The following is a 12,216-nucleotide window of genomic DNA, read 5'->3' as shown; positions in this document are numbered from 1 at the left end:
TATTTCTCAGTTTACAGATGAGGAAAGTGAGGTGCAGAGTGGTGAAATAGCTTGTTCAAAGTTATCCCGTTGGTAAGTAGTAAGGCCAGGATTTGAACTTTGATAGTGGAGCTCCAGGCTGTACTTCACACCTCTGAACTATCTTGCCTCTAGTGACTTGCTGCCTTTCTTCACTCTGGTTCACCTAGCTTCAACTTTGGGCTCAGGCCCAGATCAAGTTTTCCCTAATTTCTCCTTTCAGGCCTCTTACAGCCACTTTGGCAAGTACTGCTTCCAAAGCCAGTGGAAAACACTGGTAGACTTCCCTGCTTTTTCTATTGTAAAAAAGGCAAATTGAAGTCATGGAGTAAGATACAGATCTCTCCTGCTTTCAGGTGGCAAGGGAGGTGAACCTAAATCAACCTTGCTGTATTTCTCAGATTACTATCTCAGCATATGAAGAAACAAAATACCCAGAATTTATAGAGAATTTATTTGATCTACAAATCAAATGCGCCAAAGACATGGACAGAAAATTCACAAAACGAGGCAAATATCTTTATTTCAAAATCAACCTTAGCTAGATTCATTTTTATGTTTTTTTTTTCTTGATATTGGCAAACTTTAAAAAGATTGATGTGACTGAAGCTGGAGATGGTAAGGATGTGAGGGGGGTGAGAGACAGTGAAAAGGTAGTGGGATTGATGGATTATAGATTCTGATAGAGCTGAAGTAATGCTGGATTGCAGTATGAGAAGGAATAAACAGGAAGGACAGGAGGTAGTGATCAGAATATGGGATTTTACAATTGAGAATGTGAAGAATTTCAATTTATTGATAATGACAAGGTCTAGGGCAACACAGTCCAATAAAAATATGTTCTGTGTATATAACTTAAAATTTCATAGTAGCCAGATTTAAAAAAAGCAGGTAAAATTAATTTTAATGTATTTTATTTAATCCAATATATCCAAGAGTAACATTTCAACATGTAATCAAAAGGTTATTGAGATGTTTTATATTCTTTTTTACATAGTAAATCTTTAAAACTTAATGTGTATTTTATACTTACTACATATCTCAATTTAGACTACTCACATTTCAAATGCTCAGGAGCCACACATGGCTAATGACTACTATATTGGACAGCACAGGTCTAAAGTATGACCATGGGAATAAGTGGTAGGATAGAGAGACCAGGGTATTGGAAGGATCACCTATGTGAATACTAGAATCACCAAGAATGTTTTTCAGTCACCAAAAAGAACATGTTAGACCTACACGTAATGAGTCGGAAAGATCTCCAAGACATATATTGAAGGGAAAATTAATTTCCAGTATATGTATGGATAATACCATTTATTAAAAAAATATGTAAGTTACAAAAGAATACTACAAGGAAAAAGATGTGCTAACTTGATGATGGTTGCCTCTGGAGAATGGAGTAGAAATAGGATGGAGTGGGAGTGAAGGGGGACTTTCAAGTCACGCTCTATATACTTCTGGATCATTTGTATATCTCACAATAAGAAGGTATTCATGTACTTGTATAATTGTATAATAATAACTGTTTAAGAGTTAATATTAATACCATTGATCTTGTTATCTATTTGACTTGGTTTCCTCTCTTCCCCCAATTGCCTGCCCTTTCCTCAGAGTTTCAAGTATCATGAATTATTCTGAGAATACAAAGCTGGACGGCTTACTAACCATTTTTTTTTTACTAGTAAAAGAGTGTGTGTATTTCATTTTGTTATATATGATGCTGTAAAGCACCTCGTTAAGACTTCCATTTCTGTTTTGTGTTGCTTGGGGCCTCAGATGACCAAATCTTTAAATCTCAAGATAAATGTGATTAAGACAAGGAGAATGAGTTATGGGGTTCCATTCTGTGTCTTATTCTTTCCATCAGACAGCATTCATTTCCTCTCCTATTTCCCTAACTAAACATGTAGCTCAAGAATGCTCTAGCAGACTTAAAGAAGCATGCTGTGATCTCTTTCTTTAGATTTTATGCTTCTTGAGGGCAGTGACTGAATTTTCGTACCCCTGGTGCCTATATTAATGCACTCAATAAATGTTCTTTAAATAGCACAGTAAAGGTAATTTGTCAATGATAAGAGCTAGTAAGTGTACTGAAGTGTACTGAATTCGAGTTTAGAGTAGAGGAATGGGCTGTTATGTTATTTCTATATTGCTTTCTTGTGAACTTTCAACTTCCCTTTCAAAATCTAGGACAAATGTCACTTTCTCCCCATAGCTTTCCCTTCTGCACAAGTAGTTAACAGCCACACCCTCAGTGTGCCCAAAGAATTATGTGTATATCTCTCAAACCCTCTCATGCTATGTGTTCACATTTCTAATTGTGAGTTCTTTCTGGATAAGGATGATTTCTTACTATATGTAACACAATGTCTGAGATGCTCAATAAATCAGGTGCTCAATAAATGTTTGTGAATGAATACATACATAAATGAATCAGACATAATACATAAATGATCAGACCTTGAGGCCTCAAATCCATTTCCACAGACAATGACAAAACAGAGACGAAACCTATATTTATTTAATTACTGAATATTTATTGAGCACCTGCTATACACAAGGCAAAAGGAAAAGAAACAAATTGTCTATCCAGAATTACTTTTAACTCTTTCAGCAGTGCCTAAGTCCTCATCATAAAAAAGTCCATTATACTGATTTAGTATCCATTCATTCTTTGGTTAATCTTCATGTACAGTTTTCTCAAGTGTACTTTCAAATATTGCATAATGCTGTTGACCATGATATATTCCAAGGGCTGTCTGAAGTATAAGAGGAATCAACATTGCTTTTACCTCTGTTTGACAAAGCAGCAGCCAATAACGTAAAACCCTTCCTTTTGGTGGCAGTGGAACAGTATGATACCTAAAAACGAAAAAGGATTAATTACTTCCTCTGGAAGTAAATTCTATAAAAAATTTGTTGATGTCTCCTAAACTGATCATTTCTATTCTAGATCTTTCATGTAGATAGCAAAAAAGGTTAAAATTAGCTATTTGAAATATGAAACTATGATATTTTGATGAAAATGTGTTATTGGCAGCTAAAGAATAAGGAGAATTTATTAACATTAAAAAAAAAAAAGGGGGGATTCCCTAGTGGCGCAGTGGTTAAGAATCCACCTGCCAATGCAGGGGACACAGGTTCAAGCCCTGGTCCTGGAAGGTCCCACATGTTGTGGAGCAACCAAGCTCGTGCACCACAACTACTGAGCCTGCGCTCTGGAGCCCACGAGCCACAACTGCTGAGCCTGCGTGCCACAACTACTGAAGCCTGTGTGCCTAGAGCCAGTGCTCTGCAACGAGAGAAGCCACCGCAATGAGAAGCCCATACGCACACCGCAACCAAGAGTAGCCCCTGCTTGCCTCAACTAGAGAAAACCTCCAAGCAGCCAAAAATAAATAAATTAAATAAATAAATTTAAAAAAAAAAAAAAAGGGAAGAAAGGAAGAAACGGAACAAAAAGATGGACTTACTTGACTGCCAGGCGTCCATTTTTAGAAAAAGCTAAAGCAATGGGATATAAAACACCACACACTATGCCAATCAGTGAACTTCTCAGAACACAATTTTCCCGGCTTATATTACCTGGAAAACAAAAGTAAATTTGATCTCCTTTTAAAACTCAGGATAAGAACTATTAAGAGTCTTGGGTCCTCATACAGTAGTTATTTGCATTGTCCTCAAGCATAGCAAAATAGTAGAAAGAATATTAGAAATTCAATCTATGGTACAATAGACTAAATGTATCACATTTAAAAAATGCTTTTATTATACTTCACATAAAGATAAGTTACCTCTTACTTATATGGCTGTTGAAGAAGTAATTTCATAGTGAAGTATATTAAACTAGCAGACCAGATATCTGGATTCTAGGGTAGTACATTTATATTGTCTATGTGTCAGGCATGTGCTAGGGATACAGTATTACACAGAAGAGATCCAATCTCTGACCTTCAGGTCCGTTTACTAAGAAGGAAATACATTAGACAAATATTTAAACAAATAATCTTAAGTGTGCATATGCTTTGAAGGTAAAATGAATAGAGAATGTATCTAGAAACTTAACCTGAGGGAATCAGAGGTTTCCCTGGGGAAAAGGTATTTAAGCAGGGACCTGATGAACAGGGGTCAGAGGTTCCATCAATTACTAGTTGTGAAACTTAAGGTAAGGGGAGGAGGTAGGAAATAACATTAGAAGCCCATAATATGCCAGATACTATGTTAGACATTCAACACACAGTATCTTAATTCTTAAAACAATCCTGTGAGGTAAGTACTATTAGTCCTAATTCATAGATAAGACAACTGAGTCTCAGAGATTAAATGACTTGCCCAGTGTCACAAAACTTAAGTGAAATATGTAGTATACCAAAGCCTCCTTTTTTCCCACTATATCATGCTGCTTCTTAGTGTACTTGAACATGTCTCAGCTTAGTTTCTTACCTGTAAAGAAAAGACACAATACTACTTGCCCTGGCTGATTAGGAGGATTGTTGTGGGGATGAAACAGGACAATATATGTGAAGGTACTTTGTTAGTGGTAAAGAAATACACAAATGTAAGGGACTATTATCAGCAGTAGCAACAGTATATGTTAATGAGTAATTTTACTTAGATATAAACACATTATATGTTAATGAATTTAAATTTACCTGAATACAAAGCATGTCTTACAAGAAGCTCATAAGAAACTATGGTAGACAAAAATGGAAGTGTAGTCAATGATGCATATGTCTTCAAAGCATCATGTTTAACCTTGAAGCAATGTCTGAAAATTAAGTTTGCCAATATTCCAGAGAAACCAGCTGTTGTTCCAAAGGTCACTGTTCCATATATATTTAAAGTCCTAATTGGAAAAACAAAGTGAAGAATTAAGTTCAACATAATATTCTTCTAATAGATATATCCTTTCCTGGGTTTGTTATTACATATTTACTCAACATCAAATTTTTCTTGAGCATTTACTATGCTCAATACTATACAAAGAAAGGTATTTTCTTTGTGCTGAGGGTGGGGCAGTGAATAAAGTGGAAAAAAAAAAAGAAAAAAAAGAAAAGAAATTCCACCCCTCATAGAACTTGCATTCTAATGAGAGAACAATATAATTATCTTCCTGAGAATAGAGTGGTTCTAAGATGGAGCTCTTTTAAAGATAGAATAAATTTTGGCCACAAATAAATATGAATATGTTCCAATGTAGCCAAATTTTATGAACTATCTAAATCCAAGAATATTCTTCTTTCTACTAAAAGAATTAATTTGCTTAAGGTCATTTGAAAAAAGTTTTTTACATTTGGTTAGACCTTCTAGAAAATAACTATTTCTTAAGTAGTCCAGATATTTAAAATAATTTGTCTAGGATTTCCAAAACTTCATCCAAAGAAATTTGAAAGATCTAGTTTTTCTGACTCATACCTAAATCCAGAAATGTTTAAAGTCTAAGATCAACGTCCTTTGATTTTATTCTTGAGCTCTATTAACCTAAAAGTCAGAACGGTAATGTGAGACTATATGTACATCATGGAATCTGTATTCCTTTTTGCTGAGCTCAGCACTGTTACTGAGGTAATAAATTCTAAACTGAAATTAATTACAATTGATAATTAATATAAGTAACCCTCAAAATGGTGTTCTCCTAATTACTTTTAATTAAAATATGTTTATTGCACAAATAACATTTCAACAATTTTAGAAACAAAACAATTTCAAGAGAGAAAAGAAATTATCCAGTCTCAGTATTCCAACAAACCACTATTTTCATCTGCTCATGTTTCCCTCCAGTTCTTTTTTTAAAATAAGCTTTCTTTATAACCAACTCAATAAAGTTAACAGGATCTTAGATACCTAGAAACAATGGCAATACAGAAGATCTGCAAATAAAGTTATTGACTTTCAGTCTAGGTGAGTTTCTTACTTTTCTTTTCTAAGATATTCAAATTTTTTTTCTATGATTTCGATGAGCATTGGTTTTCTGAGTTTTGCATCTCCTAGAGAAGGACTGGACTGACCATATATGTATGTTGGCATCTTGATGTCCTGAAAAACACAAAAATCCAGAACCATAATAGCTCATGATGTTAATATTAAATCTTATAAATTCTACAGATTCAGATTAAAAAACATTTAGACTCTAGTAAAAGTGTCAAGTACTGTCATCTGCTTTCACACACTTTGTTAATGATTCAGTCACTATTTAGTGAGCTCTTATTATCTGTTAGATGATGGCTTTTTTTTTTTTTTTTTTTCTTTGCGGTACGCGGGCCTCTCACTGTGTGGCCTCGCCCGTTGCAGAGCACAGGCTCTGGACGCGCAGGCTCAGCAGCCATGGCTCACGGGCCCAGCCGCTCTGCGGCATGTGGGATCCTCCCTGACCGAGGCACGAACCCGTATCCCCTGCATCGGCAGGCGGACTCTCAACCACTGTGCCACCAGGGAAGCCCCTAGATGATGGCTTTTTGATTCACATAACAACTTTGAGAAATTGGTTGGATAATGGTCATCTCTACCTTTATGGATGAGACAACAAGGTTCAGAGGCTGACTTGCCTGGGGACTTGTTGTAGAAGGATAATTTACTGAGATATTTTTTGTTTTCTTTACAGTTTTCCCTGAAGGTAGCCAGGCCCTTTGTAGTTCTCCATGCTCTAGCTTTTTCAGAGCTGAAAGTAAACAGTAGCTACTTGTTGACCACTATCTTTATCCTCTGTCTCATGAAAGCCTGAGCTTTTGGAGATTGTGTTGACTTTCCTGGAGAGGTAGGAGAGAACAGGGATTGCCTTGGAGAATATCGAGAGAGAACATCAGAAAGAGGGACACATTCCAGCCTAGGAAGAGGCAGTGGATCATGGTTACCTTGGATTATATAAGGTATATATATCCAGATCCCTACTGAGGCAGAAGTAGGGCCTTTGCTGGAAATTGCTATGCAGTATATCAGGGAGCCTGGACCTATGGCACTGGGCTCCAGGGTTGGAAAGTTCCTGTGTCCCAAGTGTGATGTATGAATAGATAGTTGCTAATGTCAAGGGACCATGAGGTTTGGCCAGTAGCATCTTAACAGAAACCAGTAGTTGAAAAAAACAAAACAAAACTGAACCCTCAGAAAGGATCCCTTCTGAATATTTTGCTCTGGGTAAGACTCTCAGATTTCTGTGAAACGTCTTAATATTTGTTACATCTTTTGCCATACTGGCATTATGGGATTCCAGATTAGCCAATGAATAGATTAAATCTATGCCTTTCACAATTTATATGATTCTCCATTTTAACAACATTTATGGTCAAGGGCATAGACTAATAAGTCTCAAATTTTAGGAGTCCTGGGCAAGAGAATTGGAAAGGGTTAAGCATAAAAGACATAAAAGAGACTTAGTAAGATTCTCAACTTTTCATGTGCACAGGAATCACGAGTTTATCTGAAATGCAGTCTCTCGAGCTCCCTATTGAGATATCTGGATTCAACAGGAGTAAAGTCTAGAAATCTGCATTTTAATAACACCAAGTGATTCTGATGCTGGTAGTCAATGGACACATGTTGAACATCACTGTAATATTCATTTCCTGAATAAGTGATATGTTCGAACCCTAACCCTAACTAATGAAAGGCCAATTCATCCATGGTATCAACATCCTGAAGGTACAGACTCTTTTGAATCTTCATATGGTATCAAACAATGAGTAATAATGGACGAGTTTCTTTCCCTGCATCATTGAAGAACTTACTCAAGCCAGTTCTATCTTTTTCTTTAAAATATCTGAGGACAGAAAAAAAAAGTAAAATATTTTATAAATTACAATTTTTCAAAGACTAGATTGAATCTTTTGCCTCTCTCTGACATCTAAATGGCAAATGGAAAAGACAAGATAGCAATATATAAGGGAGATTCTATATCTAATCCCTCTGGTGTACATGAAGGCAGATGTCAGTAACATGACAATTAACCAGAACCTTGGGAAAACTTTTCGTTTTGCTGTCATCCAATTCACTGAAGTGCCTTATTCCTCACAAAGAAAACTTTCAGGCAATCCCTTGTATCAACCTCCTACCTCATCTACACCTCAATATATAGGAAACACAGATATCCAGGATTATGATCCTAAAATACTGAAACAGGACAGCAAATATTTATTGAGTGCATAGTTTTTGTAAGGCAGTTATTAAAGCAGAGAAATATACTGATAACTTCCTGATAGAATTTTTACAAGTACTGAAATGTAAAAATTTCTCTATAACTAACATTTTATCTAAAGAGTAACTAGTTCAAGGCCACTCAACTGGGCACCACGATTATACCAGTAATATTTTATGGTTTTGTAGTGCTTTTATGTGTATTATTTCACTTGACCTTCAGAATTTTATTTAACATTCACTCATCATTTGCTCAGACATTCACCTGGTATTTGAAAGCCCCCCGGATAAGCAAGATGTAGTCATCTCCTCAGAACCCATAACCCAGGCAGAGGTCAGGACAAAATGGCAGGAAATTTAAAATACAAACGTACCGAGTGAAGAGAAAACAGGCTACATCAAACAGGACTAACCTTTAGGTCTCCTACTTTCTCCCCACCTCTTTTCATAGCAACCAGGGATTTAATTGCGCCCTGCATGGACTTGGGAGCTGTTCTCTTTAGACTTCAAATCCCTTTTACGCGCATCATTTCAGAAGAGTGCGGCAGCACCTGAGGCTGCAGAAATCACCGCCCCTACCACCCTGGGTTTCCGCCTACCTTGGACGCTTCCCCAACTCCCACCGGCACCACACCTGCAGCCCTCCTGTCGGCGCCAGCCTCACGCCCGAGCGCCGCCATTTTGGCGACTCACGTGACTAGTGGTGGGCGGGGACCCAGAACTCCCGGGGCGGGAAGTGGTGCGGGCTCACGCCTCTAGCCCTCATCCCTGGCCCGCCCCGACCCAGTCAAAAGCCGCGCCCTCCATCCTGGCTGTGATTGGGCCCGGCGTCCAGAAACGGGAGCCGCTCATTGGCTTCCAGGAGGTCCAGACTCCCATGGGCCCGCCCCCCTGCCAGGCCCGTATTCCCTTCTCTTTAATTTGTTATCGTAGCTCCCTCTTCTCGCCTCCTGAGGGGAACGTGGGGCGGTCCGAGCGCAGGGATGTCGCTGCGCGTTTTCCTCTCCTCAGGGCACCTCCGTTAGCTGGGGCCGAGCTGCCCAGCCCCTTTCATTCCTTCAGGGTGCTTGCCCCTCTGGCATGGCCCGTGTGTTAAGGCTCCGGCTTCTCGGGCACCTCCTCCCTAGAGCCCCCAACCGGCTGCCAGAGCAGCCCCGACTAGCCTCCTCCCCTCACAGCCGTCAGACTCCCCTTCTCAGTCTTTAGTCCCCTCATATTCTATCCTTTATCCTCGCTTGGAAAGAGACTGGAGAGAATTTTGCCCCCCACCTCCCCGAGAGGACCCCCTTACCAGCCGGTGTTTCGGGTTGGGGGGCCCAGCGAGGACGCCTGGCGCCCTTTTGTGCGCGTTCAGTGCCCAGCAGTATCTCCCAGACCAGCACCCCCCGACCCTCCAGTCTCCATGTCTTAGAGAAGCCAAAATCGAGAGTTATATAATTTCTAGTGCTGCTGTTTCTCCTGCCTGAGGAAACACTTCATCGCGTGGAGGGTGCAGGACATTTCTGTGCTCTTCTATATAAGAACGGGGTGTGGGCAGGGGTGGCCGGCGGTAGCAGAGAGATTTGTTTTTTCTGCAAAAGGAAGGTGGGTAGTTTGGAGAGAGACTGAGGGAAAAAGGGTGGATGTGGAAGCCAAGCGGCCGAACTCTCTCATTTAGGAAACCGCGAACTGTTTGCACAGCTTATGCTCACATGCCTAATACTACTACAGCGTCTCAGAAAACACCTTTGGGGGAAGGTTTGACTTGTCTCGAAGTCTCAGTGTTTTTCCTCGACAGATAGGGAGCTGCTTGGATGCGAAGAGACGGCATGATGTGAATGACTCCAGTGTGAAGAAATCTTCGCCAACTCATCCTGCATCAAGTGCCCATTGAGTAGCACTGTCACTTTAATGTCTCCATGCCAGGGGATTGCTTTCCTTCTTTTCAATCCTCTCGGTTAATACGTGGGAGGATCAGAATCAGAGGGGGCATTAAGGATCAAGCCTGAGGGTCTTGGAGAGCACAGAAGAAAAAAAATGAATGTGACAGCAAGCTGGATCCTGTCTTACTGAGGGGGTGAGATCCGGAACTTCTGGTCCAGTGAATAGAAAGGGGCCTTTCAGTCTGTTCTGCCCCAGAAAACTGTCCAAACTCACCCACCTTTTTAGAGACTAGAGTCAAAGAGGTTTTTAAAAGTATTTTTGGGGGGTGAGGGTTTTAAATTTTTCTCTAAAGAATTGAGGGTTTTTTAATCATCAACCAGTTCATCTTTGAATTAGATCATGTATTGAGTAATGAGACAGCTGTGTAAATTTGGTTTGTGCCTTAATTGAGTTAGTCATCGAACTCCAAAAATGCTGCTGCCTGAAGAGGAGTTTTAATAATGTTTTCTATGCTTACAATAATTTTCTTTTTAAACAGAATAAATGTTTTATAAACATTGAAAAACTCAAAAGCTATTTTTCTTTAAACTCCGTGGGCACTGTCAAAGTTGGTGGAAAAAATACATCATTTTTTCTTTATTTGAAAGAGAAGACAGCCTGGATTTCAAACAGTGAAGTGGTTTGCAACAGTTACCTGGCCCTTGGCCTCCATCCAGGTGGATCAAGTTGAGACCTGAAAAGAGATCTTGAATCCTGTGTCAGTGGAAAGACCCAAGAATGCCAGTCAAGAAGAAAGGTGGGCTATGAGGCTTTCTATATATGTTTCTCCTTTTTCTTGGTTCTGCTATTTGCAGTTTAAATTGTAGTCCATTTGAGAGTAGAATTTTGCTTGGGATGTAGTTGTTGTAATGATGTCTTTTCTGTGGTACATCATTCAGTAATATTATTTTACTAAATGAAAACCAAGTAGGACTGTTGTATTTAATTATAGACATTTATGGTTTCCTAAATCAGGTGGTATAAATCACCATTTGTAATCAGCGTAAATTTGATACCACAGATTTGGGATTTTCTTTAGCTTGCTTTCTTAGCTTGTTAAAGGTTACTTTTACACAGTCTTTAAAAAAGAAACCTGTACAGTGCAGCTCTTCCTCATGGATTTAATATTTATCAAGCAAATTACATAGTTGTAAAAGATAAAGTTGTTTGTAGTGAATGCAATTATAGATTTATTATTTATCTTTTATTAAAAATAGCTTTCATGTTTGGGTTTACTCTAGTGGAAACTTCACTTTTGTGATAAAGCACCGCTTTGGTAACTGTTGTGCTTTTACAGATGTATACATTATCCAGTAACATGATTGGCAAATTCTGCAAGTGAGGTAAATACCCCACTCCCCACCCCCACTGATCAAGCTCTGGAAGGTTCCTGAAGTATAGTTTATTATAGGTCACACCTTGGGATTCACTTTAGCCTAGATCTACCCCAGGTGAGCCCTGTTCACCTAAGGATCCTAGAGAAGCTGGTGTTTTTTGTTTTTTGACATTTTATAGAAGACCAGATCAACTATAAAGGAGTTTTTAAAAGAGTTTTAAACTAAAATGTGTACCAATACCCTTGAACTCTACTGTAGTGGACTAGTATAGATCCAAATGTTGACCATTTATGTGAGTTGCTACAGTCTGAAACTAAAGCTTAGTGTGAAGGTTAAGGTGCAACCTAGCTCTGCATGATGTTTAATCCTACCTGTGGATTTGGAAGGTGTATTGAGGAAACTTATAATCAGTGAGATTCTTTATCCAGCTGCTGTCTGTAGAGAAGGACAATGATATACAAAACCTCTGAAACACCTAGAAATGTCCCTTTGTATGCTGGAATTTAAGACTGGGCTTGTTTCCTTCTCCTGCTCTCCTCCATAATATCACTGAGAGAAGTAAACTCTCCTTGAGATTTTGGAGCTACACCTGTCCAGACCTGACACAATTGGTTTATTTGGAACAAGAATGATTTGGGGGAATGTAGCCAATAAAGGATACGTCTCTTTGACTTATTTAGCTTGAGGTGTATTTTTATTCTTTCTACCATTTATTGTGCTCTAGTTAATGTCCCTTTTGGACTTATTTTAAACTAGTAATTGAATTAAACACATTGGGGGTGTGTGTGTGTGTGTGTGTGTGTGTGTGTGTGTGTGTGTGTGTGTG

General features: G+C 38.8%; 2 protein-coding genes across 2 annotated transcripts in view; one reads left to right on the top strand and one right to left on the bottom strand.

Moving 5' to 3' along the window:
* Positions 1-453: 453 nt before the first annotated feature.
* TMEM126B (transmembrane protein 126B) lies at positions 454-8,863 on the bottom strand. Its single transcript, XM_027083552.1, has 5 exons — positions 8,751-8,863; positions 5,939-6,060; positions 4,677-4,870; positions 3,498-3,609; positions 454-2,886 (listed from the first exon to the last, which is right to left on the bottom strand). Exons 1-5 carry the CDS (start codon positions 8,829-8,831, stop codon positions 2,703-2,705), a joined length of 693 nt encoding a protein of 230 aa, XP_026939353.1. The 5' UTR covers positions 8,832-8,863; the 3' UTR covers positions 454-2,702.
* A 218-nt stretch (positions 8,864-9,081) lies between these two features.
* Positions 9,082-12,216, top strand: part of LOC113607839 (disks large 1 tumor suppressor protein-like) — a 288,267-nt gene continuing 285,132 nt past the window's right edge. The window contains exon 1 of the mRNA XM_027083553.1: positions 9,082-10,810. Within this exon, the coding sequence (XP_026939354.1) occupies positions 10,792-10,810 (19 nt within the window). The 5' untranslated portion in view covers positions 9,082-10,791. The remainder of the gene's footprint in view (positions 10,811-12,216) is intronic.

This window comes from Aethalodelphis obliquidens, unplaced genomic scaffold, assembly GCF_003676395.1.
Source record: "Aethalodelphis obliquidens isolate GAN/ISIS:26980383/991018 unplaced genomic scaffold, ASM367639v1 scaffold50, whole genome shotgun sequence".
NCBI lineage: Eukaryota > Metazoa > Chordata > Mammalia > Artiodactyla > Delphinidae > Aethalodelphis > Aethalodelphis obliquidens.
Note: the sequence above shows the minus strand (reverse complement) of the source record. Positions and strands in the feature narration are given on the sequence as shown.

Coding starts and splice junctions, on each gene's coding strand:
- TMEM126B (XM_027083552.1), bottom strand. CDS start 8,831: ATGGCGGCGCTCGGGCGTGAGGCTGGCGCCGACAGGAGGGCTGCAGGT. Junction 6,061..8,750: donor GAGTTGGGGAAGCGTCCAAG/GTAGGCGGAAAC, acceptor TGTGTTTTTCAG/GACATCAAGATGCCAACATA. Junction 3,610..4,676: donor AAGACATGCTTTGTATTCAG/GTAAATTTAAAT, acceptor TTTGTTTTCCAG/GTAATATAAGCCGGGAAAAT.